This window comes from Brachyistius frenatus, unplaced genomic scaffold (genome assembly GCF_029030835.1).
Source record: "Brachyistius frenatus isolate BFR_SWC_R1_liver_20210118 unplaced genomic scaffold, ASM2903083v1 Contig_207, whole genome shotgun sequence".
Taxonomy (NCBI): Eukaryota; Metazoa; Chordata; class Actinopteri; family Embiotocidae; genus Brachyistius; species Brachyistius frenatus.
Genome location: NW_027210806.1, coordinates 549,988 through 577,344, shown reverse-complemented (window position 1 = coordinate 577,344; position 27,357 = coordinate 549,988). Strand labels below are relative to the sequence as shown.

The 27,357-nt window shown below is 40.5% G+C and overlaps 1 protein-coding gene across 1 annotated transcript; it reads left to right on the top strand.

Moving 5' to 3' along the window:
• The first annotated feature begins 91 nt into the window (after positions 1-91).
• On the top strand, positions 92-27,357 carry LOC138633103 (uncharacterized). Its single transcript, XM_069719140.1, has 10 exons — positions 92-380; positions 5,289-5,350; positions 5,745-5,765; positions 5,937-6,212; positions 6,425-6,512; positions 6,883-7,091; positions 8,455-8,742; positions 10,145-10,323; positions 17,740-17,832; positions 20,050-27,357. The coding sequence occupies exons 2-10, from the start codon at positions 5,305-5,307 to the stop codon at positions 20,488-20,490; spliced, it is 1,641 nt and encodes a 546-aa protein (XP_069575241.1). The 5' UTR covers positions 92-380; positions 5,289-5,304; the 3' UTR covers positions 20,491-27,357.

Sequence of the window (27,357 nt, the reverse complement as noted above, 5' to 3'; positions counted from 1 at the left end):
CAATGACTTCTGAGCTACACAAACATGAGGACGTGTGTAAGGCTGGTGGGGGAATCCCCGCCTCAAACTTCCTGCTTGAGCAGATAATTGTCGTGCATGCTTGATGGTGGCCTGAGGTTAAACTGCAGGGCGGTTTACTGGGGCTCCGAGCCAGAATCGACGCCTTTTACCGAAGCTTCCCGAGCACCGTCGAAGTTTAATGGTCCACAAACCCGACATCAACCGAAAGTCTTCAGCTACTCCCGATCTGAAGTCTGTTGTTGTCGGGTTGGGGGTGATGGGGTGGACGACATTAATGAAATAAAGAAAAAAAAAAGCGATTTCCATCCCTCCTGAGCCCCTCCCAGTCCACTGATTTTCGGATTCGAGGCTTGAGAAAGGTAATTACCACCATCCATTTATAATTGTATATTATAGCACTTGGTCTTTTTTTCTCAGCGTTTCGCTCAAACAGGGAGGCAGTGGGTTAAATTCTGCAGTTTTCCTTTGCTGTTGTGACTATTTGCTTGGTGTTGAGCGGTCCCATAACGGCTGATTTAGGGCGTGTAGCCGGCAGGAGCAGCAATTACAGGCATCTTCACACAAGAAAAAAGAGGCAGTTACCGCTTTCCCTGACATGTATATAGCAGGGGGTAAACTTTCTGGATTTCCCGGGGAAAACGACACAATTTCACAGTATTTTGACAGGAATCCCCGTGTTTCTCATACGAGACGTTATTGTTGAATGCTTTAGTGCACCGAATGGCCTCCTCTCTTCTGACGATTTTGGGGTTAATTCTGTAAATTCACTCATCTTTCCGCTGCTGTCTTGAAATGAACACCGCGTTTATTAGGCTACTGATGCTGATAGTCGGTCACCAAGTGTTTTTACGCACGAATAACAGCGATTTCATGTACAATGGAGACTGTGATGCGTTATCATGTCTTGTGCTCGGGATATACCCGTCTGGAATCAGGGGTATTTTCTGGTGCACCCCGTTGGAAATGGTTACGCAATGCTCTACGGCACACAGTACAGCCGCTGACTTGGTATTTGTCACACTGGAGAGTCATGTACAGTGTTGAATAAGGATGAGGGACAGTCTTTGTTTATGTGGCAAAAAACTAAATCACATATTTAAGATTATGTGAGTATTGTATGCCTTTTTGTTTCGTAACAAAACCTCCCACATTAAGTTATTTGCTGATTTTTGTGCTCCATCTTTCGTTAAAGCTTCATATTGGAGGCTCACTGATGGTTTGTGTGCACCAAACCGATGTTGATGAAGGAATTGAACAGCGGAGCCTGAGAGATAATAATAAATGCTTTATTCATGGCCATAAAAACGAACTGCAATATGCACAGACTCTGGCATTAGAGCATCAGCCTGTGGTGATGTGGTGATGTGGTGATGTGGTGGTGCATCTTATTATAACCTCTCTCATTCTACATCCCCCCCCCCCACACACACACACACTTCTCTTTTTCCTCCATCTTCCATCCGGACATTCTCCCGTAACGGGACAGCCCCCATTCATGCCGGTCGTGACACACCCTTGGTTGCACCAGCAGCTACTCCTGTTTATTTAAGGACTACATTAAGGGTGAGGACCGGGAGTGAGAGAGAGAGAGGGGGTGGGGGTGGGGTGCTGTCCGGGCCCTGGTAGTGCAGGGGACAAACAGGTCCAGAGAGAGGACTCACTTTAAGGTGGCATTGAGTTCAGTATGTGCAGATGTAAGTTTCCTGTACTGAAATCATCCCATTTGATTGTTTTCATGCTAAAACAAATAAATAGAAGGACAGTGATGTTGTAAAACTAATGAAATTAGAAGCAGAGAGCTCAGTACAGGGAGAAACCATGATGGAATACATGTAACCATTAGGGCACTTACAGCCCACTCTATCTGCAAACCGGGGCCACAGTGTGCCCCGACCCCGCAAGGGATCTCCAAGATGATTAGGAAGAAGAAAGTGTTTCAGAGGAAGATAAGAAAAATGAGACCGACAGGAAAGAAGTACAGCAGATGGATGAGAAAGCTGATACTGAAACAAGAGGAAGGACGGAGGAGGCACGATGCTAGCCTCCCCTCCCGGCTCGCGTGGGAGAGAAGAGACGAGGGAGAAAAGGCTCTTAAATCCGTCAGTCAGGATGGATGTCGAGCTGATGAGATCAGCCAGAAAGATGCAGCCTCCACGCCTCTCACCGGGAGGAGGCTGCTGGGTGTGTCACACAGTAAATGCTGGACAGTTCGATTGATGTAATTGGTCATAACAGGAGACAGGAGAGCATTGACCCCATTTAGAGCCAGACTATTAAAATGGACACCACATCTTTGACCGGAGGACAGCGGGTACATACTGTACGTATCCGTTTACAGCACTTTTACTCTCAGGCAGCTCATGTGGCAGTCAATCAATCAAAATCTATTTGTATAGCACATTTTAAAACACAACAAAGGTTAATAAAAATAAGTAATATTAAAATCAAGACAAACTAACACAAATTGTGAAAGTGAAAATTACACGTTTCCCTGTAGTGGAGGAAAATTAAACCTACTGCTGCTTTGAGCCATGTGATTTATGGGAAAATAAAAGTGGGCAAAAACACGGGGTTGGGGTTAGGAAACAAAAAGCAACTCAAGAAAAACTTTGTCACCTCCTGGATGTTAACCATAACCATCCCGCATGGCAGTCTGACGACTTCCTTTGAACTCGCTCTCAAAACTACTGTTGCGGGACTTTGGTCACATGATCCTGCGTCACATGACATTTACATGTGAGTAGGTTTCACGCTTACAAAACGTGTAACCTTCACGCCGAGACAGGCCAAAGCGTGGCTATCTCACGTTTTGCTGCAGTGGACCGGCGTGTCTATTTCACGCTTTGCCGTGATACTGAGTTGCATGTGATGTTTATTAAATCAGCAACACTGGCAGATGCATCATTGTACCTTCACGTTTTACAGTTTTCAGTGCGTGGATGTATGTTTACACAGTCAGCAGCAGCAGCATCATAATTTTCTCGTCAGTCGTACAGTTCTCTCTGTCAATGAATCAAACCTGTGATTTGTGTCCATGCAGCAGCCCAGCGTGAGCACTCACACATGCAATGAGCTGATGGCTGTGTAGCACATTACAGTGAGATGATTCAAACCTGCCTCACAGGGCTGCGATCACAAAATGCGCGATGATTACTGTGTTCCACCGGAGAGCCTCTTGAACAATTTTTCTGCCCATATTAATGGTGAGGCGTCTTTTCTTTTTGTGTGTGTCTTTGCGTCTGTTGATGTGCAGCGGGGAAGTGGATGGGCTTTCTTCTTTTTCTTCTTTAAATAGCACTCCTATCCCTCATCTGAAGAGGCTGCCAGAAATTGAATGGCTTTAAATTGTTCTCTCTGTCAGACTCTGAAGGTGCAGTGATTCACTCCAGTCTATCCCATAATGCCGCACTGGATACCAACAGGAAAGTAACTTTCTAATTTGCTGCAGAACTCTGAACCCTGCATCACATTTACTAACTTTTTGCAGGTTTTGATCTATTATATAAACCGTACTAAAAAAAGAAGACTTGATTTACTTGGTGGAAAAACAAATAATCAGCAGTTTTTGGTGTACTTCATCTTTTCTTTAAGTTAGTTACACATAAAAAGGGATGTACAGTATGTGGTCCATGACTGTTGGTGCATTTTCTTTTCACTAAAGCAGCACCGTAGATTTTCTCTGAACGGGCTTTTTGAAGTCGGTGTTGCCAGCCGCCCTGTTTGGACAGCTACTGTCTCGACAGAAGTGCTGAGCAACTGGATTGCTTGTCGTCATCGAAGTGTCAGACTAATTACAGGTGTGGTGTTCAGACAACGGAGCTGTACTTATTGGTAATTAAAAAAAGTCATCACGGAAGGGTTCGTCTTGCTCGACACCTGTACTTGATGATGTTAGATTGAAGTACACAACAAAGAAATTAAGACACGGGAGTATGATAGGGTTCTTCTACCCTTCTATCAGAGACTCGTCTTTTTGGCTTTCCTTCCTGATGTTACAACTTACCGAACTATGCTCTCATGGTAAAATACTCAACTCAACTATGGCTAGCCTGTCCTCTTCACAACACAATTTCAGTTTTTTTTCCTTTTGGGTTAAACACCCTCAGTGTAACACCTACGTACTGTCGATGAAAGCGTGTGTTTGATGTGAATCTCACTCTGCTGGATTATTTTCAGTCTATCACACCCACATACCTTCATGTACACAAAAAGATCTGAAATGACTTATTTCCAACTTATTTCCATTGTAAGTGAGAAGGGGCAAAATCTACAGTCCTTGCTCCATAAACATGGTCGAAATCTGAAGTCAATTTAAGGCCCAAGGTGTCTGATTTAGCTAAATCAATGAGGCATGTTTATCCAGGCATTTAAGTGAAAGTTGTCCTGACAACAAACTTTCTGGATGTATTGCTTCACTGCGTGTCGACACAAAGGGAGAAATGTACTACTTTGGGAAAAAAAAGAGTTCAGAACTAGCTGAGTTCTACTCGATTAGGCTCATTAAGGGTGAGACTAGTTTCCTCTTTGTGTCTCTCCCACTCTCTTCCCATCTAATTATCCCACCTTAATAAACTGTGCTACCACTGCTTAGTCTAATCCAGCGCAGTAGTGGTAAAAGGTCAGCGTCTCTTCATGCAAGCTGGCTCGTGTCCATCTCATCTTCCCGAGGGGATGTTAGTGCACTCTGGCGTGTAAATCTCTCCGACTACCTCTCCTCTCACTTCTCCTCCTTCTCTGTTTTTTTCTTATCTTTGTCTTCCTCCCATCACTGTGCTTTTTATCCTTATTTGGAGTTTGTGGTCGTGTGTCGTGAGTAGAAAGCCGATTATCTCTCCACATCACAGGAGTGACGGAGAGCTGCTCTTCAGCTCGCTGCAAAATGTCACGTCTTTCTTGAGCATCTCGATGCCTTGCAGACATTTTATGTGTGAAAGTTGTGTATTTTACTTCGGAGCAGCACCGTAGATTTTCTCTGAGTGCTGTCATCACTTTGCCCTCAGGTATTTGAAGATCTAATGAGTGAAATGCTATTTAGTGCGGCACAGTGATGCGGTCAGACGGGGACTTTTCTCCTTCCACAGCTACAGAGAGGTTTTTAAAAAAAAAAAATTAAACACAGAACAAGCAACACACCTTTTGATATCATTACAGCAGATATATCTTTTTTCGAAAGTGTTTTTGAAGCCTTAATCACGCTATAAAAAGCTTTTTGTTTTTAATGTGTTGTGTGTTTTCTGTGGGTGTTCTTTTTTTTTTTTCTTTTGCAGAAACCGGCAAATCAAGATGAAAGTAATCAGCGCTGCAGTGCTCAGCGGCCTGTTCTGCACTGGTAAGCACAAATATAATCAGTCACTTGGGAGAGGGTTCAGATAAATGAATGGCTGAAACAGACTTCCTGTAAGTCCAAATTTGTTTCAACTGAGGATTTGCATACATTCTGTGAAAACCAAAGAAGCTAAATATTGTTGCGATCTATTTAATTTCCACTTATTTGCTTTCTTTCCTTTTGTTGTGAAGAGTCAGGTCATTTTTACATCTAGTTTATTTATAGCCGTCATTAGTTGAGGTATTTACATTTCAAATGTTTTCAGACTTTCTGAAGAAGTTTTGTTACTTTGAACTTTGAAGGAAGTGATTTATTTATAGGTCTTCGTACAACTCAGCAGACAAGTATAAAAAGGACGCTTTTTAAAATAAACTTCTTTCTATTGTTTCTTTCACAGTTGTGTCAGCATCTTTGAAAGGTAAAATTGCATTATTATTTTAGTTGATAATGCATGATTAAGAGTGTTTTAACAGATTGTATTCATGAGGAAAAATACAGTGAGAGTGTGACCATGTTAAATCTAATCAGAGAAAGAATTAAAAACTAAATATTATCTGTCGTTCATAACAAAACATCTGGATTCTTTCAGTCAAAGAGGAACACAGGACCGCCTTCTTCGGCGAGGACATTCACATTGACGTCCCGCCCGGGAACTTCGGAGAGGTCGTCTTTAAGCCCAGGACCAACAGGTCCGCTGAGGTGTTCCTGATGAAGGCGGGCCGGGTGGTGGATCCACAGGGGGCCGAGATCAACTCTCTGGGCCACCTGGTGCTGAAGAACGTACAGGAGGAGAACGAGGGCGTGTACGTCATCAGGGACACCGACAACGCCAAGACGGTCAAGCACCTCGTCCTCATTGTGAGGGGTAAGTGACCCGCTGGAGGGGAGTGGGACAGAAAGTCTAACTTTTGTGGTCACAGCGACTTCGCCACTTGAACGACGATCATACCGTGAGCACGACTTCCCGCGTTGTAACCACAAGCTCACCAGTTCCTTTTGAACGCAGCAAAAAGTCACAGGCGCTGTTGACCTTTGACCTCCCGTCTTGACATTTAATTTTCTTGTGTTGTCGATTAGCCTGCGCTTTGGAGCAAGTGGTGAAGTACGGAGAAACCTACAACATCTATCTGAACAACGTGGAAGGCCCCATCACCCTGGAGTTCAGGTAGGGTCCGTGAAGGTGACGCATTATATTTGATCACAGACGGTTCAGCTGTTTTGACTCTAAAGTTAAAAGTCAATCTGTAAAAGCGAATTATTCTAAGCCAGAGATCCGACCCACATTATATCGGTCTCATTCTTGAACAATGTTTATCTGTTGAACTCAAAAATAAGTGAATTAATTGGACAGAAAAATGCTGCTGCTCCGCTGACGATATGTTCAAACTGTGATGTCAGAACACGTGTTTTCAATTAGCTGTAAAACACCTGCTGCAACACGACTAACTGAGCTGAGCAACACCTATGCTGAGCACTCACTGCGTTGGTTTAGATAACATCCATCCTCTTCTATTGTTGAATATTTCTATGTTCAGTCCCAGTCTGGTTAAAGTCAATCAAACGGAGCCACCGCCTGTGGTGTTGTACAACAAGACGACGGTGTTGGTCGATGAGTACGTGGGACGCCTCAGCGTGTTTGAGAAGAAGGTGGTGCTGCACTCGGTCAGGATGACGGATGAAGGGAGCTTCACGGTGCTGGACCGCGAGGGCAACATCAAGATGAGGAACTGTCTGAACGTCAGAGGTGAGGAGAGATCTGAACTTCGCTTTGCTTTATCAGCGGTGCTTTATCAGTGTGGGCAGCCGGGGCATTGATATAAACCACAGACTGAGTATAAAAAATGTTCGTAGCTTCAGGCTCTAAAAATGAAGCTGATGCGGATGTGCCTTAAGCTGCAATACCCCCGAGTGCCACTAGAGGTCGGCTCCAAAAAGACTTCGGCTCCATAGACTCCCATTCAACTAGTCTAATAAAATTCTCAGTCAAAACAAATTCTGCACAGGTTATTTCGGGGTTGTTAGCTAAAGTGGCTCCTTCTTAAAAGTTTTCTTAATAATTCCGTTGTTAGCTAGAAAATAAGCTTCAAAAACCTGTGTTTTTTCGGGTCTGTTTGATTGACAGGCCTGATGATGATGGCCAAAATCCTTCGTAACGGCCGTTCATGAACCAACGGGTGACGTCACTGCTGGTGCCACCGTCTGCGATATCATATTCTTCCGTCTATTATGTTCAAAGATCCTAATGCTTTAATCTCAGAAAAGGTCTTTTATTTAATGTATTGAAAATGAGATTAAACCTAACTACATGGATGTTAGGCTGCTGCTGTAAGAGGGTGAAGATAAAAAAAATACATCCAGAACACATCTACTGTAAAGAAGATGATGGAGTATTGAAACTGAAAATGGAATAAAACACCCACTGAGTGCGTACAGCCATATGAGGCTCCATGAGGCTGTTCTTTTGCTTTGAGCCATCATTGGCATGCTAACATGCTCACAGTGGCAATTAATTAACATCTTATGTTAATTAATTATTGAATTAGCGTTACAACAAACCACAGCTCAGCCTGATGGGGAATGTTTTTGGACATAAACTGGTGATTTAAGCAAATTATTTTGATTTGATAAATTATTTATTTCTCAGGGATCATGACTGATCATGTCAAAACCAAAACTGTTGTTGATTCTAATGCAAAGTTCAGGAGGTAACCATTCATCGTCAGTGGACCAAAGTTGCTTTTGTTTGTTTTTTGAATCCATCCAATCATGGCTGACATATTTTAGTCTCGATCAAATATAATGGACTGACCAGTTTGAGCAACGCTGCCATCGCGATCGCTATCGTTGCCCTAAAGCTTTCGGATCGACTCTCTCTCGTGCTCCATGATGAGATATTCAGAGTGGTGACGCATGCAGGTGCAATTTTTTCACCTGTTTCTGCTATTATGGTTAAAAGTAAGCAGATAGCATCGTGAGCTGTTAGCTGTATATTTGCTACAGCCACATAAATCAGGCTTCCAAAAGGCTTAAATTAAAGGAACCTATTGAAGTGTCTTCAAAAACGCTATGCTTTACATTTTAGATTTGTTTTTATTTGTTCTCCACAGAGCACCAGATCTTCAACCGCCCCCATTACGGAGACAAGCTGAGGATGAAGCTCTTCCTGCACCACTCCAGCGTTAACATTGTCTACAGGCCCAAAGCAGACAATCGGGCCCGGGTCATCGTGGACCAGGGGGTTCTGGTGACACCGCTGGACTCTCAGCTGGAGGGCAGGCTGACTGTGGAGGGCTCGGAGCTCATCTTGAAGAAGATCCGCTTGGCCGACGAGGGCGTCTTCAAAGTGACCGACCTGGCTGGGTTTCCTGTGGCTCATATCTACATCAATTTGGAGGGTGAGACAAAAGACACATTTAAATTCAAATAGATGAGCCAGCAGGTTTAATAAACTAATTTGCACGAGTTTTCCACTGAAACAAAATAAGCAATAATTTCTTATTTAAAGAGCGTCTAATGAGATGTCGATAATTGAAAGCTGCAATATCAGGAATAAATTTCCCCTTGTGGGATTAATAAAGTAACTATCTATCTATCTATCTATCTATCTACCTATCTACCTATCTACCTATCTATCTATCTATCTATCTATAGATAAGGAGGCCGTGTGACGAGGATCAGAAACATCAGAGACAGAAAGTTCAAGCATCAGATTCAACGCAGAGATACTGTTTTCGGATTTTTTTTTTATTAACACCGTTTCTTCTTCTTCTTGTCAAAACCTGGAGTCTGAATTATCCATAATTCTGCTCAACTGTTGACGCTGCTTAGACATTCGGGTGTAAACTGTCTTTTTTAAATTTTTGATCTCTGCGGTCTCTCCGAAGCCACAACTGTCTTTATTTTTACTCGTGCAGTTGTAAACAGACTTTAGCGGCAGGCCACATGTAGAAGAAGAATAATAAGAAGAGATGGAGCAATATTACAGTGTATTTATTTTATTTTATGCAGCAATCCAAACTTTGCAACTGAGCTTTTTGTGTCACACGGTAGTCATAAATGTAAATAATGCAAGCAATAACATGCCTGGGGATGTACAACACTGGGCTGCCCTAGATCTATTTCTATTTTTATGTGGAGTGTAAACAAAGAGAATTTGAGGAGCTGAAACCATTGAGACAAATAAATTGGTAATGCTTCAATTCATGATGTTCAGCTTTTTTAAGCCTCACAGTATTTCAAAATTGAATAAATGATTTCTAACAAATTCAGATTAAAGTGTAAGCAGGTATAAGGACACTTGAATTTGTGTATTAGTGTTCTGCCTTTCTAAACTAATATAATTCCTTCTACAAACACTTTGTTGTCATAATTTGTTTATATTTCACTAATAGATACTTGCAGCAGGAATTAAAGTTGTTAATATTTACATTAATAAACATGTACACATGCGTACAACTATATTAGACTGGTGTCAAACCATTTATTAAAGGTTTATTTACTTATTCTAAATGCTAAATGATTTATTTGTCCTCTGATATACCTAAAAGAAGTAGTTATATTTCTGCTTACTATTTTTAGCATCAGGCTGCATGAAGGATTGAATGAAGCCTTTTTTTAACTGATTAACCTTTTATTTTGATCTTCTGAGGTGTGAGGTACAGTAGTTAATCATTTCTGCTAATTAAAGCATATTAAACAGAGGTAGAGATGAAAGATAATTTTATTATATTCCCCAGTTTGAAATAACATTCCTGTAATCACTGAAGGCTCATTATTTCTTTTCTTTTTTTTGTCCAGCGTATAAGCTGCCTCCGCTGACCCTGGCCATCCTCTCCATGCTGGGCCTGATTGCCTTCATGCTGCTGGTGTGCCTGCTGTCCTGTTTGTATAAAGTGCATCAGAGGAACGAGAAGAACAAGAAGCTGATGCTCATTGCTCAGCAGGCCGGAAAGGGAGACGGCGAGGCGTTCAGACAGGTAAAACCCAGCCAGCTTCATTCTGTGTTTCTCTGTGATGGAGGAACATCGTGTTGCCGCCGCGGGGCGAACGAGACGAGGCTGTGAGAGCTTGTAGGCATGAAAACAGGGCTCGTCATGTTTTAGGAGTGAGGTGTGTGACTCTGTGATGGGATTATAAAAGTAGAGGAGGCTTTCTGCTCCTGCTGCGGAAGTCAAGATGGTCAGCCGGTCGGCTTCCTCCCCGACAGCGCTGAACCCGGCAAGGTCACAGCCAAATCCAACAGATCACCACAGCTGAGGATGAGGCAGGGAAAACATTATTTTTTCTATTTCTCTTTGTTCCCCAAATTGTACTGCAAAAAAAACAAAAAACACTGAGAACAAATTACACCTCCATTTTTGAGGAAAGCTTCTGCTAAATTAAGCATTTTTTAATCGAAACAATCACAAAAGAAATACAGCAAAATCCTGAGTGGACTGATCAACTGTCCAGACACACAAGTATGTCCCATCTCTTGTTTATGAACTTGGCAACAGGATGTACTGTCGAGGATCTAGACACTTGGATTCATCCTTTAAATTAGTGTGCATCAGAGCAGCAATTAAAAACCTAATAAGTAATGTAACGTCAGTAATTTGTGTTATAATAAGATCAGTTACATTTTTGCAACTGAGTCTCATTGCTTAAAATGAACGAGGCCAATATGCCGGAGGATTTAACCAGAAATCATAGGCGCGGAAGTTTTGAGCTACTGGAAGCAATTTTCACTTATTTTCACATCATAAGATGTTTTTTCATTATAATGAAAAACACACACAAAGTTGCATTCTCAAACCTGACAGCCAGGGGCGCTATCGCAGAGAGAAGATTTTGTCACTCGCTGTTTTTTGTGCCAGATCTTGAAATTGCATCTTCTATTTGCACAGGGAGCTCATGATTAGTTGACATATTAAAATTAGTTTTATTCATTTTTGTAAAGCACCGAATGTTTCTAGAATACGGAGCAAACATGTCGCCATACAAAGACTGAGTTTAACACCCACCAGATGAAAGACACCCTTTGTAGTTTCCTTAATTGTTAATGATTGATTTTAATTTAGTGCCTTCAATCAGTTTTTAGAGTGGGTGTTTACATGGTTAATTAAACTGCATAAAAGGAGGTACTGTCATCACCCTACTCCTCTTTCTTTAAATGTCAATTTTGAATAAAATTCAATTATGCTGAACCTGCAGGAACGAAAAACAAAGAACGGGTTGTTTTTCCAGCTGGCTCTTCAAAATCCTGGCTCTGCCTCGACTCACCTGCTCGATACCGGCTGATTAACTGACTGATTGGATGATTTAGGAGCGTTGACAGTTAACCCTGACCACTTGCACCCAGCACCCCCGAGAGGCAATTTGTTAACCAACTGAATTTATGGATCAATTAAATCTCCATTACAAACAGATGACTCACCTATAGAAAACACCTAAACATCAGGCTGAGGAATTGATCGCTCCACTGAAGGATGGTAGCTCAATACAAGCCCTAAATTGTATGAGGAATATGTTCAGATCAATAGCCTGAGCGTTTTATAAAGAAGTTCTAGATTTAAGAATAAATCAATCTTTCTTATTATCAAAAGTCAGCATTTTAATGTCATTAATAATGGAGTGATTTACTCAGTTATTTTTCAATTTGAAAATTTTTTACTCCATTTAAATTGCCTTTATTGATTTTTTTGGGAAAACTAATAATCAGAGAGTTTTACTGTTTTCTTAAAAAGTTAATTGACCATCCGGTCTTTAAAAAAAAAAAAAGCTGACAGTTAACCCCTCACTCTCCAACCATTAACTAAGACCCTGTACACACCTGGCATTAAGATCCAATCTGGTCCGTGATCAAATCACAAGCGGTCAAATAAAAGTAGAGATGTGAAAGCCTCCTCTGGGTTAAATTGTTTTTCTTTGAGATTATTTTGTGTAATTTCTGACACACATTAGACTCACAGCTGTGGGAGAGCCGCCTCCCCCTCCCGTCCACAGCAGGAGAACTCAACGCGCCAATTTAACTGACCCGAACCGATCGGGTCCTGACGGTTCATGTTGTGAATTACAAACGCACCGAACTGTGATCAGACATTTACAAACATACAGAACTGTTCCTGTTCTTGTGCTTATTTGCTTACTATATTTACGTGACGAAGGCGCTCCAATCACAAGTGGTCACCGGAGACGCATGATAATGCCAGGTGTGAACAGACAGATTAAAGCCGGCCTCCGGTGATCCGAACACAGCAGGATGGATCAGGACGGGCTGATCATTTCAGATGTAAACAAGGCCTGAATGATCCTTTACACTGATTAAATTCATGGAGCCATTAAAAAACTGGGCAGGCTGACGATTCGTTCATCATCAACAACCCAACACACACAGACACTGATTGCTTTGCAGAGACTATTAAATGATATCAAGTGTTTACAATAACAATTAATCAAGTCCCCGCAGAGTTCACAGTTGTTTTGAGGTGGAGGATTATAAATGTTTCATACCAGAACTAGTTCAACTCATCCAGTTCAAATCCAGCTGTCTTGTGTCATATCTGTTGAGCTGCTTTATACATCAGTGACTTATATTTCAGCATATTTGTCAAAAGCACTATTCTCCCTCTTCAGGCCCTTTAAAACTGAGGAATTCTTTCTATTTGTCTGTGATGTCGCTCTAATATCATGTTTGTCTCTGTTGTTTCTTTGTCACTGTCTGTTTGTTTTGAAGCCACACATTTTAGAACCACACTAAGGTATTAACATAGTGATGCAATGAGATGCAATCTGCTTTAACCTTTTAGCATTTGAGTTTGCGTCACATTTTTAGGCAGGAAACTTTACTTTACTTTTTTGATGCTCTTAAGTTGCATAACAAAGACAAGAACGAGGTGGAGTTGAAGGATGAAAGTTGGCCGATGGGGAAAAGTTAAACTGTATGCTACTTTCATTTGAATTTGTTCATTTTCATGTGTGTTTGTATTTATTTTATATATTTAGGAATCTCAAATGATAAATGTTCTGATTACTTTGTGCATCTTGGTTGAGTTTCACAAGTGTTTAGTGGATTGAAAAATATGTGTGTGAGAAGGAGGCCTTTGTGCACACAGCTGGATGTCTGATTCCTGGCCCAGCTAACGCTGTTGCATGTGCGTTGCGTCTCTCCCTCTTACTTTAAGGAGCCTCAAACGGAACCTCTTCTTGGTGAGAGAATTGCGTTCTGGATTCTTCTGTTTTTCTGCTCTTCGCTCTTCATTTTCGATGTCCATAGAAATGTGCTGCTTTTGTGGCAAATTAGCTCTTTGATCAACTTGCTTTTGTGCGACGAGAATATTGGTGACAGTTTCAGGAATGCGTGTTCAGTACTTTTGAAATTTGTGGTGCTTTTGAGATGTCAGAAAGCCACGAAGGATGGAAGCGGCATTCGAAATAAATCCTGAGCACGGAGGAGAAACTGCTATCAATCTCAATGAGAGAGCAGAAGTTGATCGATGACCTAATTTGACAAAATCTCAATTAATTACCTTAAGTGGATCTGGCACCACGACTTGGAACAAACTACCTCTGTGATCCTCTGAGACTTTTCAGTGTTCCTGTGACTGAGCTGTGCTCAAGCATCCTCTCTTTGTGCAAAGTATAAACATTATATTTTGTATTATCTGTTATAGTCAGATTGCCTCAAAATTATTTGTTAAAACTATTACAAAATTATTTTGAGATTAAAGGGTTATAACATGTAAAAAAAGAAAAAAAGAAACCCATATGATCCTTTAAAAGGAAACATTTTGGAAAATACTCCTTGTGTTGCTTTTCTTACTCGGGGTTAGAAGTAAAGATCAATATCAGCGTTTAAACTCAGATAAGTGGAACATATTTAGCGCTTAATTCCAGTTTGACGAGCTCGGCCAAGTGTGAGAACTGTCTTTTAGGATTTTAGATCCAGTTTTGACTCAGGTCGAGGTGCAAACTGCTAAAACTCCCACTTTAACAAGTCATTTTAATCCAGTATTTCCTCCGAGTCGCTTGCGTTTCTTAAAACAAGCGCGACTTTTCGCTGACAGGGGAGGCCTGTTTCTGCTTGATTTGAGTTAAAAAAAAAACACAACAGAAACAACCTTTACTTGCTTTAAGAAATTGTGATACTGGTGTGTGTGCAAAACTTCGGCGGTTAGGTTATATTTGAGAAAGTCACACTGATGCCTTGTGTGGCGATTTCTTTTCCAGCGTCAGGTGAAATATTTGCACCTCTCATTTCCTCCGCTTCATATTTCCATCTTTGCTGATGGGGAAAAAAAACAAAAAACAGTTACTCATAAACAGTATAGTTATGATAACTGCTGAAATTAACACTTCACTGTTAGGAGTCAAATACTGTTTAGTTAGCTGAGCGCACACATTACTTCAGTGTTGTTTTATTGTGTGGAGTGAATCACAAGGTGCATTTTCAGTGGGTACATGTGCTAGTTTGCGTGTGTGTGTGTGTGTGTGTATATGTGTGTGTGGTTTATGTGGTAACAGAAGGGCAGTAGTGATGAACCTCTGGTTAAACCTCTCAAATTCAAGTCAAATTGTAACTGAGAAATCAACTACTGACCCTGTAGGTGTGCTGTCAGTACCTGTTTTTGTGTGTTTGTCTGTGTTATGTCTGTATTCAGTGTTATGTGTTGATATTCTGGTTTGTAGGTGAGAGATTAATATGTGACATGATGTGAGGCTCTCCCCCCTCTGACAAACTGCTTATACATTTACTTCTAAATATCACTGGTCACGAAAAATGACACACTTTTACTCAATGATTAGTTCCCTTTCTTCCAGTTACTAGTTGCTAATTTTACATTATTGATAGTGAGTACCTTTTAAAATATACAAATGTTATAAATTTAGCTTTAATGTTTGTTTTTGCTTGAAAATCTCAGAACCTCTGTCACAAAAAGAGCCCTGACTGATAAGCTGGCCAGGCTATTGCTGAGTGATATATTGCAGTTGAAACATATGATGGCTGCTGAGTATAAACTGCAATAAAAAAATATTGATATTACGAAGAATTAAGAATCAAGAATCATCGTCTCCACAGTTTGTCTCCGTGCAACCGGCAAAGCGTGAAATAGACACGCTCCGACCTGTCTCTGACCAGTTTTATTTTTCAACTTTAAATACTCAGCTTATTAAATATTGAGTTCACTTCTCATATCGTGATAACCAAATCAAAGAGCACGTCTGTGTGTGTGTTGGTTGATTATCAGTGTCATATACTTTAAAGTTAGTGTGTGTATCAGCTGCAAAAATACATCAAATTATTGCAATTTCTGTTTAAAAAGGTAAAGAAATAACTTTATTCCTGTGAGTTCTTGTTGTGGCTTTTATTTACTTCTTCATTAATTTACTTATCATTCAAATGATTTTTGCAGTTTCACACTGCTGAATCCCATTTAATAAATAGTGATTGGTAAGATTTCTATAAAATCAAGTTATATTGAGTATATTTAAATGTTAGATTTATTAGGTGTTTGTGCTTTTTAAAAATGTACTGTTAAAAATGGAACATGACCACTAAAACATAAATTGGTGGCCTGTAATTATTTTAAGCCAAATAGCAAATATTTTAAAATACTGGAAGATGAGAAAAGCACAAATATTGGACTTTTCTTGACTACTGATCATTGTGAGATAAGTGTTGAAGCAGCCGATCGTAATGTTTCTCATTGTATGTGTTTGTGTGCAGTCTTTTGTAGGTGTGTGTTTGTTTGTTTGTTGTGTATTTTTATACAGCAGTGTACTGTATTTGTGTCCAAATGCTTATAATGACGTGTTTAAAGTGTTGTGCGGGAGCTCGTCGTCGGTGTGTGTCTCTGTATTGACAGCGGAGGTTGCGATGACAGCAGGTGTCCCTGATGTCGGATGCTCTGACATGTTATGGATTTTCTCATACATGTGAGAACACCGGCAACATGTGCGCGATGATGTCGGTGACCTTTCGGGACTTCACTCCAGAGACCGACATGAAAGTCAGATCAATCAAACCTCTCCACCCGACTCCGTGTCGCTCCACCTCGCCGTTTTCCCTCAATCTGCTCATTTCCTTCCCTCCTTCTCGCCTTCCATCATTCGCCCTGCCTCTTTACTCGGTTTAACTTCATCATCTGCCTCAATTCTTCTCTCGACCACTTTTTCTTGTCTCATTTTCTGACGTGTATCCTTTACGCTGTCTGTGTCTCAGTTTCAACTTGGTTCTCTTCAGTCATATTTATCTTCCCACCGTCTCTTCCTTCCACTTTCCCTCTTTGGTTCTCACCAGATCCTTTTCTCTGTCAGTTCTCGCTCTGCTGAAAGATGATTCACTGTGGCACTTCCTGCTAACATATCAGAAGTTTTAATTCAAAAGAAAAGTTTGTACTTCCCTTGAAATTATTACGAGTGAGCGTAATAAAGAGTATTTCTTTAAAACGCTGGCTTTTAATAGATGTTTTGTGTTTGGAGATTTATTTTAGAGCTGACCCAGTGTTGCTGATGTGTCAAGTGCCGTCATTTTGTGTTGTATTTTGCTCAGTCTCCGCAAAATTTGATGTCACATGAGGGCTTGCAATTCAACTTTTATAGCGGCACAGTATTGTTTATACTTTCAACAGAATTTCAGAAGGTGACATCACTTAATTTTGTTAGCATGTGATGGCCAGACTTGAGTGATGAGCATCTCCATGTGTTCATGCTAAAAGTTTCACTTTCCTGTAAATCACACGGCTCTATGGATGCAGTAGGTTTCCTTCTTGTCCACTTTCATGCGTAGACAGCGCAAAGCGTGTCTATTTCACGTTTTACCGCGATACCGGGTTGGCCGGAGACATGGGAGCTGGTGTCTATGGTCTCATCCCTTGGTTAAGCTAACCAGTGGCCACTTTCTTCATGCAGCTACTTTGCTTTTTTCCCCTCTTACCCTTATTCTCTGAAACGTGTCTCTATTCACTCCCATTTCTTTCCTCTGACCTTCATATCCATCTTTCCTCTCCTCCACTTGTTAAAAGAAATGCCCAGACAGACAATACCCTGCATCCATCTTTCTCGTACCCTCCCTCATGCCGTCTTCCCGGCAGTTAAAAGAAATCAGCATTTTTGAATCATTATCGCCTCTCAGACTCTGTCTCCTCTCAACCTCCAGCCCGACCATCGAGACAAATAAAGCCTCTCAGTCATGTCACACAGGGGTCCTCTTTAATGTCTGTATTTAGGAGCTTTCTGTGCAGTTAAATGTGCCCCATGTGTTTGTGTGTGTCCATGTCCTCTCTGATGGTGTATTTTTGACGACTCGCTGTGTGTAAAAGCTGAGCTGCAGGGATGTTACACTGTTGTGGCCACATTTTCACACGTCTCCTGTACGTGTGAATGTGTCTTTCTGTGTGTGTGTGTGTCTGCAGGTGGTTCATGACGCGTACACCAGGTTCACAGAGGAATCTCTGATGCAGTCTGTGTCTGAGAAGCCCACGGAGAGCACCGAGGTCACCATCAAGGTCAGTGTTGGAACCGAGAAGTCGTTCAGATATGAAAAGATGCTTCTACAAAGAAGTTAAAACCATGATAATACGTCGTAACTATACGTAAGTATGTCGTTACGATCTTGTCGACACTAACGCAGATATTTTTCCAAATAGATATTTTACACCTTCGTTAGAAAAATAAAAATATTCTGTCAACAAGACATTTATTTAGCACAAACGAGCACGGACCAGTAGGTGGCGATAAAATCTACATTAACGATACATCAAATACCAGAGAACAGCCTTCTGTGTCTTGAACGTGTTTTCCTGTGCTGGTCATGATTTAAAAACAAAACATGCTAATTTTGTATTCATTAATAATTAAGTTCTAAACTTGTAATTGCTAGCGCTAACCAAACATAAAGAAACCGGTGTTTATATACTGTTGTTGTTTTGGGTGCATGCTAATTATTGCTAAAAGTCAGTTAGTATTGTACTTACAGTCATCTGGTAAACACAAACAGACTCTAAATACATTTTTATTGTGTTCACAGCTAGTTTCTGTTTCCTTTAAAAAGAAAAAAGCTGAGATCAAGGAGCTCTAACTACTGATCCTTGTATCAAGTCGTTTGGATGGAAATAGCTCAACAAAACATGTGTTTCAACCGCAGGGTTTTTAGGTTGAATGCTTTTTTCTTTTTTTTACAAGCAATATAGATACAAGAATCATTACAGCAATAAAATCAGAGATACAGTCTGATCTTGACGAGTAAAACAAGCTGCAGCTGAGTAATGTTCAGAACCTGATTACCAAACATCCGTGTCCTCTCAGGGATATTTTCTTTCAAAGTAGTATATCAATATTACAAGGAAAAAAAAAAGTAATTTAAAAACAGAAAGATGAGGAAATGAAGAATCCTGGTTTGTGAGATTGCTTGGCAGCAATTACCTGCTATATACTGTGATGCCACCTCAGTGCCAAGTGTAATTAAAAGGCAATCAACCTTACACGCTGCACTCAGCAGTGGAACAGATGAGATTAAAGTTCATATGAAGGACCTTTTGTCAAGCTGAAATAAAGAGGAGTAAAGAAAGTAAAGTGGTCAAGGTTCAAGGAGTTCTGGATTGATTAGAGCTTCTGCAGGAGTCACTGCACTCCAACATTGAAGATCAGAATAAAACTGCAGTTGCTTTTCCAGATTTGTTTTTTAAAATGTCAAACAATGTCGTTGCATCTATGAAACCCAGTATCACAGCAAAACGTGAGATAGCCACGCTTTGGGTTGCATAGGCGTGAAAGTTACACGTTTTGAAATGTAGCGGGCTTCATTTTATGTCCACTACAGGAAAACGTGTAACTTTCACGCCGAGACAGCGCAAACTGTGGCCATCTCCCATTTTGCTTTCACGCCTTGCCGTGATACGGGGTTGATCTATTTTATCATTTAAATTGGCTGAACATTTTTTATTTTTTTTTACATGCCTGTGACTATTACTATATCGTTTTTTAAATGATGTACACAACGACAGGAAAAAAAACTAACTTTTCATCACTTTAAACTTCAGTCAAATCAGAATAGTTAATCATCTCAGGGACTATAACTACAACAGCTACTTGAATTCAGCTATATGCTACTGTAAAATATGTCCTCCTTCAGTTGTGCCCTCTTATTTTATTACTGAAATGTGGACTTTTTATTTAATGAAGAACCCAGATGGAGTCTGTCTTCTTTAACCCACATTATACCTTTAAAGCTGTCCCTTTAAGTCTACTCTAGTTAGTTATTTACATTGTTTATTCATGTGCTGATTTTTGTTGTGCCCGTGTAACAAGGACAAATACGTAGTGTTGGCTGCAGGGGAGTGGAAGGTAAATCTATAAATATGGTCCTGGAAACAGGTACATAAATTATTCACCTTGCTTTTTCTCTGACCTCAATTTTTTTTACCCCTTCTTCTCCTTCCCTTCCTCCATCCCACACCACCTCCCTCCTCCTTCTCCTGCACTCTGTTGGGGGAATCTGTTTTATACTCCCCCCTCTCTCTCCCTTTTCTTCAACTTCTCCTTACTCCCCCACATCCTTTGTCTACGTTTCCTGTTTTTCTGTTCCCCTCTTGTTTTGCTGTCCTCTTCTTTGAACCCTCCTTTTCCTTCCTTTTTGTTTTTCCTTCATCTTCCTTTGTGTTCTAAAAATTCACAATCTCATATATACCCCTGCTTTTCACCTCCTTGTCCCTCTTTCTCTGTAGGGCCTTGAAGTGTCCAAACCAGGCCGCTACCAGGCTCTGACCTCGGACAACTTTCTGGAGATGAGTGACTCCGGAGTGGAGTTCACCTCCTCCGGCCTCCCGCTAGACAGCGACACCGAGACTGTGATGACCTACGCCTCCCACAAGCCTCTCCTGAACGCCATCTCTCCGACAGCCGTGACCGCAGGAGTGCTCTCCGACAGCCTGGAGGCCCCTGACGGAGACCTCACCGCCATCCGAACCCCGGACTCTGCCATGAGTGCCAGCCCTGCCTCCAACCCTCGCTCCCTAGCAGCTGCGACCCCCGACGGCAGCCTGCGTGGTTCTGCGTCGCCAGGAATGGCCTCCAGGGGCACCGCTGAGTCGGATTCAGTCAAGACAGACGGAGGGGCTGAGACTGGAGACGGTGTGCAGAAGGAGGAATCAGCTCAGAGCACCTGAGAGGAAGTCACAGGGTGTATATGTTTTTTTTTTTTTTTTTTTTTTTTAGCTCATGTCTCTTTAAACGTCCACAAGAACTTTTTCATGTCCAAACACCACCAAGTCCTTCATCACTGCATTTGAAACAACACAGACAAAATTAAAATGCTTGGATCCAGATGTCAGTGTACCATAGAAGACAATATTAAACAAGCAGTTGCACAAAATGCACAATATAGAAATTAAATGCACTGAAAAATGAAACGCAAAAGAGAAACACTAAGCTCTATCAAAAGAGGAAACAAATCAGTCCCGTGCATATGGAAAATGCATGCTTTTAAATCAAACATTAAAGAAGATATCAGTTCAGATCTACAGGAAAATGCTGACATTAGATTAGACCGCATGAAAGCTTCAAAGGGCCAAAGAACCACAGGCTCAAAAAGAAGTTATGACAATATGAAAAGGCTTAAAACACTCAGCATTTTGAGGAAAACACGTAAATGTGATTAATTGATTTCAACTCCTGTCAAAAGAGTGTAAAAAACAAAAATTAGAGGAGTTTGACAGTTTGACACGCTCCAGGGAATCGGACATTATTTTCTAAAACCGAGGCCACTAACAACAACAGCAAAGAGCGTCTCCTCCTTTCGACGTGAATCTCAATGTGTTTCCTCTGACAGCACTTTTGTCTGCTCTCACAGCACCAGACAAACACTGCGATGATTGCATTTCACTCCACCCACCTACCCACACACACACACAGACTCTATTATTAACAGTACAAGCATATCAGAAAGCGTCTCGGCATCTCAGACAAAAGTGCTTGTTTCAGCACTCATTCACCGAATCCACGGGCTGAAAATCTACTCGAGGTATTATTTCTGAAAAACAAGCTGGAGCAGATTGAATAGCTCCAGTGGTTGTTTTCCTTTTCTCTTGTGTCTTAGGTTTCAAATCTGCCACATTTGAAGGCCTCATCTCATCATGCCGATGACGAATGGCCGAAAAAACACCCACAAAAGCAACATCTTAACTGTGGAAACTATTCCTGTCTTTTTCTTTTTTTTTTGTTTAATTCCCCCAACCTCCCCTCTAACCCCCCACCTTATAGTGGAGTTGTCACAAGACGAAAATAAAACTCGGATGCAATATTTCTGGGACTTTTGGAGCAGCTCCTGAGAACGTAATTGGATTCTCGGTCTCTTTGCAGACAGACCAATTCACAGACACCGTCGAGGTGAGGAGCGGCGATAAAAGAGACGACATTAGATGGAACAGGGCACAATTCAGGGGGGAAACAGATAAATGACTTGCATGATTTAAAGCTTCCCAGTTTGTTTTTTTTCATCTCAGCCCCCCAATCCATCTCACGGAGCTCTTGATTATTGTCGCCCAGTTGTTTGCCAGAATGAAGTAACTGAAAAGACGCAGTTTGGATCAGTGTGTGATAACGACGCACCCTGCAGCCTCTACAGAATGAGACTGAATAACTGATTGTGAGAGGTGGACGTGTGTGTGTGTGTGTGTGTGTGTGTGTGTGTGTGTGTGTGTGTGTGTGTGTGTGTGTGTGTGTGTGTGTGTGTGTGTGTGTGTGTGTGTGTGTGCGTGCGTGTGCGTGTGCGCAGCAGGGCGAATATCAGACATTCGGCACGCTGCATGGAGACGTGAGCCCATTCAGACCATGAAAAAATAGGAAATTAAAAAACGGGAGGACATTCTTGGAGTATAAAAACCTGGAAATAACGGTTAGACTAATATTAATAATTTCAAAATAGACAGGCTTTACATTTTTTTCCTGGCGCTCTTTGAATCCTAAACCCACCATGTAATTCAGTGATATTTCCAATAATAGTGTTTACAAAGGTGTCTCGCTCAACATACTTTTAACCACTGAAGCAAGGAAGGTCAAATGTTTACAGATATTCAGTTTGAGTGATGCTACAGATGTGTTAATTGTTAAGAGCTCTACTCTAAAAGCATGTGTGAGTTAAAAAAAAAAAAAGAGCCCCCGTTACAGGATGAGCTGCAAATGTAGTCAATTAGCTTTTAAAGATGCTTGAAAAAAAAAAATCGAGTGTTTTTTATTTTATTTTATAGATGTTGTGTAAATCAGTGATCACATAATGATAAATGCGAGGGGCGAATTACAGAAATGATCATGGAAACGGTGGCAGAAGATCAGACTTACTTAAAAAGCAGAGTGAATTAGATGAATCTCACTGCCCTAGCAACTACATTTGACTAATTGGTTCCTGTTCCTCGCTGTGGAAGAAGCCTGTTAGGCTGATTCAGGTCACAGGAGTCTCAGGAAACTCCTTCCAAGCATGTCCTCTCCTCCTCGGTCATGTGACACCTCATCGGCTATCAGGGCAGCATCAGTCACTCTCACCCGCTGAAATACAACCAAACCACAGTCATCTTGGTCATAGTGAGGCTCTAACGTCCCCCCAGGATCCCATTTCAGATGTCTCTGTTGTTGTTGCCATCGACAGCCGTCAACCCGGGAAAGTCTGCAGGATTTACGACCGATACCTCCGATGTTATATAAAGAACCCGGCAGGCACAGGTGTTTCAACGTCTGGGAAAGAAAAGCACAAAATGTAACATGTGATCCCTTTTAAACAAGAAAGAGGTTCACATTGGAGTTAAGATGGGTAAAAAAAACACCAAAAAAAACAGCAGCTATTGTGAAGACAATTTAATGATTTGCAAAAAAAACCAAAACAGGTTAGTTAGTGACCTTCTTATTCAGGAAAGTGTAGTTTGGATTCAGTCTTTAAGCATTCAGAGAGTTTAAAATGACTTGCATTCCCTACATGTGATTCAATTATGGATTTTGTACGGCTGTTTTTTTAGGAAAATTAAGGGACTTCTTGATTTAGTCAGATATATAAGCAGTAAAAGGCAACAGTACAGCTCCCAACACTGACTCTCTGTATCTTGTAAATATCGGGCTGGTTTCAATGATGAGGTGGAGTAATGGCGAATTGATGGTCTGTGGAATTTCAATTAAATCTTAAGCAATATTAATGATAATGTCACCGAGACATCACTAACACCCACAGGGCGGAGAGAGGAATCAGATGTAGCACATCTCGACATCACTCATTATTAATCATCCTTTCTTTTTTTATTTTTTTTTATTCACAGTTGTAAATATAAAGATATGTTGTCTGCATGTGTACAGTGTGAAAATACTATAAGTTTCCTACCGCAAGGCTTATGCAAGATTTTTTTACAAATTAAAACGCTGCATTGATACTTTAACCACACACACCCCACAGTAGGTAGAAAACTATGCCTTCCGCTGAGAAGACTCTCCGGTCGAACTCGTGTCATGTTTACATGTTGGGGTCAGAGTGATGCTGTGTGAAATCCTTTCATCGAAGTTTGCCTCGGCAGACGTGCAGCTGCCCACTGCGATGTCGGACACATCAAGAGTGTTATTGGTTTAACCAGTTCTGCCACTTGTGTTTAGACCCTACTTTAAAAAAAAGGTCCAAAAAAGTAGGATCTGCAAAAAGTTGCAGAAATCCAACATGTAAAAAAAAAAAAAAGATTCAAATTTTGATCCCAAATTAAAATAAATCCCAAACCTGTTAGTTCAGTACTTTTACATAAATGAACATCCGTTACATCTATAGACTGTATATCAAAGTAGACGTAGCTTCCGGGTCTGAAAAATGGGGCCAATGTAGAACTGCCATAAAATGCAATACCACTGAAGGCCACTAGAGGTCGGCTCCAAAAATGCTCCATAGACTCCCTTTCAACTTCTCTCATTAAAATACAAAGTTAATGCATTTTTTCCACGAGTTATTTTGGTGTCATTCCTAACCCATTCTTATTAGTTTTTTGGCAGTCCGTCTAAAAATAAACCCGTCATTAATTAGAAAACAGGCTTCAGAAAGCTGGGTTTTGGGGGCGTGTCGGTTTGATTGACAGTGGTGCAGTCAGGTTTCTGTTATCGGTGGTGTTATCGCTAAAACTCTCATTACCAGAAGGGGGAGACAGAAGCTCAACTCTGCAGGTTTAAGAATAAGTAGTTGATGTGGAAAGAAAAACACATCATTATATTTAGTGTCTTACAACTCCAGGACAGAAAAAGTTAAAAACATTCAGTGGTAACTCCTGTGAAATGTAAAGGTTTAATATTTACAAGCTGATACTTAATGAAGCTGGTGGGGCTGGTTGCAAAACCCAAAATTGGAAAGCACCATACTTATGCAAATATATCTTTCTTTTTTAAAGTGAAGTTGAAATGTTTTCCTCCTACACATACATTATAAAGCGTCTTTGGAAGGAACTTTTGAGCTTTTCAAGGTGAGAGCACACGAGCCTCCTTTTGATTTCAGCGCGCGTCGGCTGGAATAATAACACTGTAGGTTGAGGCAATCACAGCTGACGCCGGCTTTATGAAAGGATTTCACTTTTCTGTCATTCATCCTTTGGTCTGATGTTTTCTGTTTCATTACACATCTGAGTCTCTATTCACAAAGCCTCTCAGAGCAGAAGTGCTGAGCCGTATGTGGGTACGGGTAGATTTAATAAAAATGTTCTTTCAGTTGTGGTAGATTCGCTCTTCTGTTAATCTACTGTTCTCTGTAATTCCAAAAGAACATAATGAAAAACCCTGAAATGATGTCTGCAGTGTGGCGGTTTGCTCATACTGCTGATCACAACAGAAATCTGCTCGAACGCGAAGTATCCTGTCAACTCAGTTAATTTGACTTCACTCCAGTTCAAATCAGTGATTTTTGTTATTGAATTTAGTCTCACTGTTGATTCATGACAGATAATTGGAGACAGTAATTGCAAAGCTCTCATCTCTGACTCCCTACACTCACTCTATTAGTGTTATATTTTCTCCTGAGCACATTTTCCGAGAAAATGAACATGTATTTTTTAAACCAGGTCAGTATTGTTTTGTACAAACTGACCCCAGTGAAGCAGCACTTCTTCTCTGAGCCGCATTGTGAATTATTCAGAAATTATTCACTGCACTCTGTCTGCTCGAAACTGTTTTTCTTAGTCACAGGTGTGTCCCCACCGCGATCCTCCCAGCACCGGAGAATGTTTTTTATAAAAATAAAAAAAATTGCATCTTTTCTTTGGAACAAGTCTCAAACTAAACAAGTGCATTTGCTTAAAAAAAAAGAAAAAGAAAAATCGCACCTCCTTTGAATGAACATTTCATTATCTGGACTTTTTTTTTTTTAGCATCACATTTAGCACAAAAAAATAAAAATCCTCTAGGTGTACTTTGTATTTCTTCTTACTCTGATATTATAGCCTATATGTGCTGTCCCAGTTTATATCTAAGAGTTAGTGTAACTGCAGCATGCTGACCAGTAGATTGCCTGTGGGACAGCTGGCGCAATGCCGATAGCTAATAACGATAGTAATAATATGAATTGCACTTTTTTTTTTTTTTGTACAGCTTGCCTCTTGAGTCCATCCTGATCTTGTGGCTCTGGTTTCCCATGATCCTCCTGGTTCATAAAATAATCTTTCACTACAGGGATTCAGCTGAGCGTGATCGTTAAAGGTGACTACCAGTGTTTTTTTTATCTTGTTGGGTTCAAATACAAAACCTTTTTTTTCTTTAGGAAAGCTGTGTGCTGCCGTTTATTATTGTGCATTATTAAATATACCATAAACTTGACTTAGTCTTGTGTTTTATTTCTATTTTTTGAATGGTATCTCAGTTAACTTTGTCTTTTCTTTGCGACAGTTTGTGTTAACTGCATGCAATACAATCATAATTTTATATTTTTATAAAGACACTGGTATTCTCCTTCAACATACGGTCTGATGTTCACAACTTTTAATTCTTACCCATGAAGCTGATGTTTGTTTTAACTCACATATACTGTATGGTTGATTTAAGGGACATTAATATTTTGCATTTAATGTGAATTAAATAACACATGGAAAGCCAGTCTATCTATAAAATCAATCCATACAGGTTTAACTGTCTTGGCTTTAAAATGCTTTTGAGAAACCTCAGTCAGGCTGGTTCTCCAGGCTGAATTAAATCCTCTTTTTTTATTTTTTTTTATTTCATGACTCGGTCAGGTGAAGTATTGTCATTGTCAAAATCACTGCTGTTTCTTCTACAACACTTTTTCCGTTTTGTTCGAGAATTATTTTATTTTCTGTCGCGGAATAATTTGACTCTGATTTACATAATGATTGTGGTCACGATGAAATGATGGCTGGCGAACTTGATTTGTCTCCGTTTGCCTCAAAGGAAAAAACTAGAAGGTGAGAAATATGTATCAAGCATCTGATGTGGAAGTTATAAGTGTGTTTTGTCTTTATAAGTCTTGAATCTGTGTTAACTCCAAATGAACACAAAGTATTGTTTGTCTGGAGCCTTTCAAACACAGACATTAACCAGGGTCATCATTTTGCCTGTAAACTGCATGTCTGGATAAAAGTTGACGAATATGAAATGTCTTGCCAGATTAATCAAACTTTATTGTCTCTGAAGGATCGTGTGAGTTTAGGTTACTGTGTGTGAGAGCAAAAGGTGCGAGGAGACATGACCTGTATGCTTTTATTACCAGACACTCTGGTCTGGGCACTATTTGTCTGCATGAAAGTCTTTGTTCCTCCATATAGTTGCTTTCATTTTTAAAAGAAATCACGTGACGGATTCATATCTAAGAGTTCAGATCTCGTTTAATGTTTCTCCAGGTACTCATTGACTTTAACAACACTTCACTGTACTGCCACGAACAAGCCCCGTTTGCTTGAAGAGTAAATCAACGATTATTTCTATACTATATAAGACCTTTTGGCATCCTGCACAGACTTTTGTAAAGCTTCTCTTTTTTCTGTAATGAATGAATAATTCCAATTAAATGACTTTTCAAGCGA

Bases quoted from the DNA above. Each gene is read 5' to 3' on its own strand.
- LOC138633103 (XM_069719140.1), top strand. From the start codon at position 5,305: ATGAAAGTAATCAGCGCTGCAGTGCTCAGCGGCCTGTTCTGCACTG. The intron at 5,351-5,744 runs GTAAGCACAAAT...TTTCTTTCACAG, and splicing joins CAGCGGCCTGTTCTGCACTG to TTGTGTCAGCATCTTTGAAA. The intron at 7,092-8,454 runs GTGAGGAGAGAT...TGTTCTCCACAG, and splicing joins GAACTGTCTGAACGTCAGAG to AGCACCAGATCTTCAACCGC.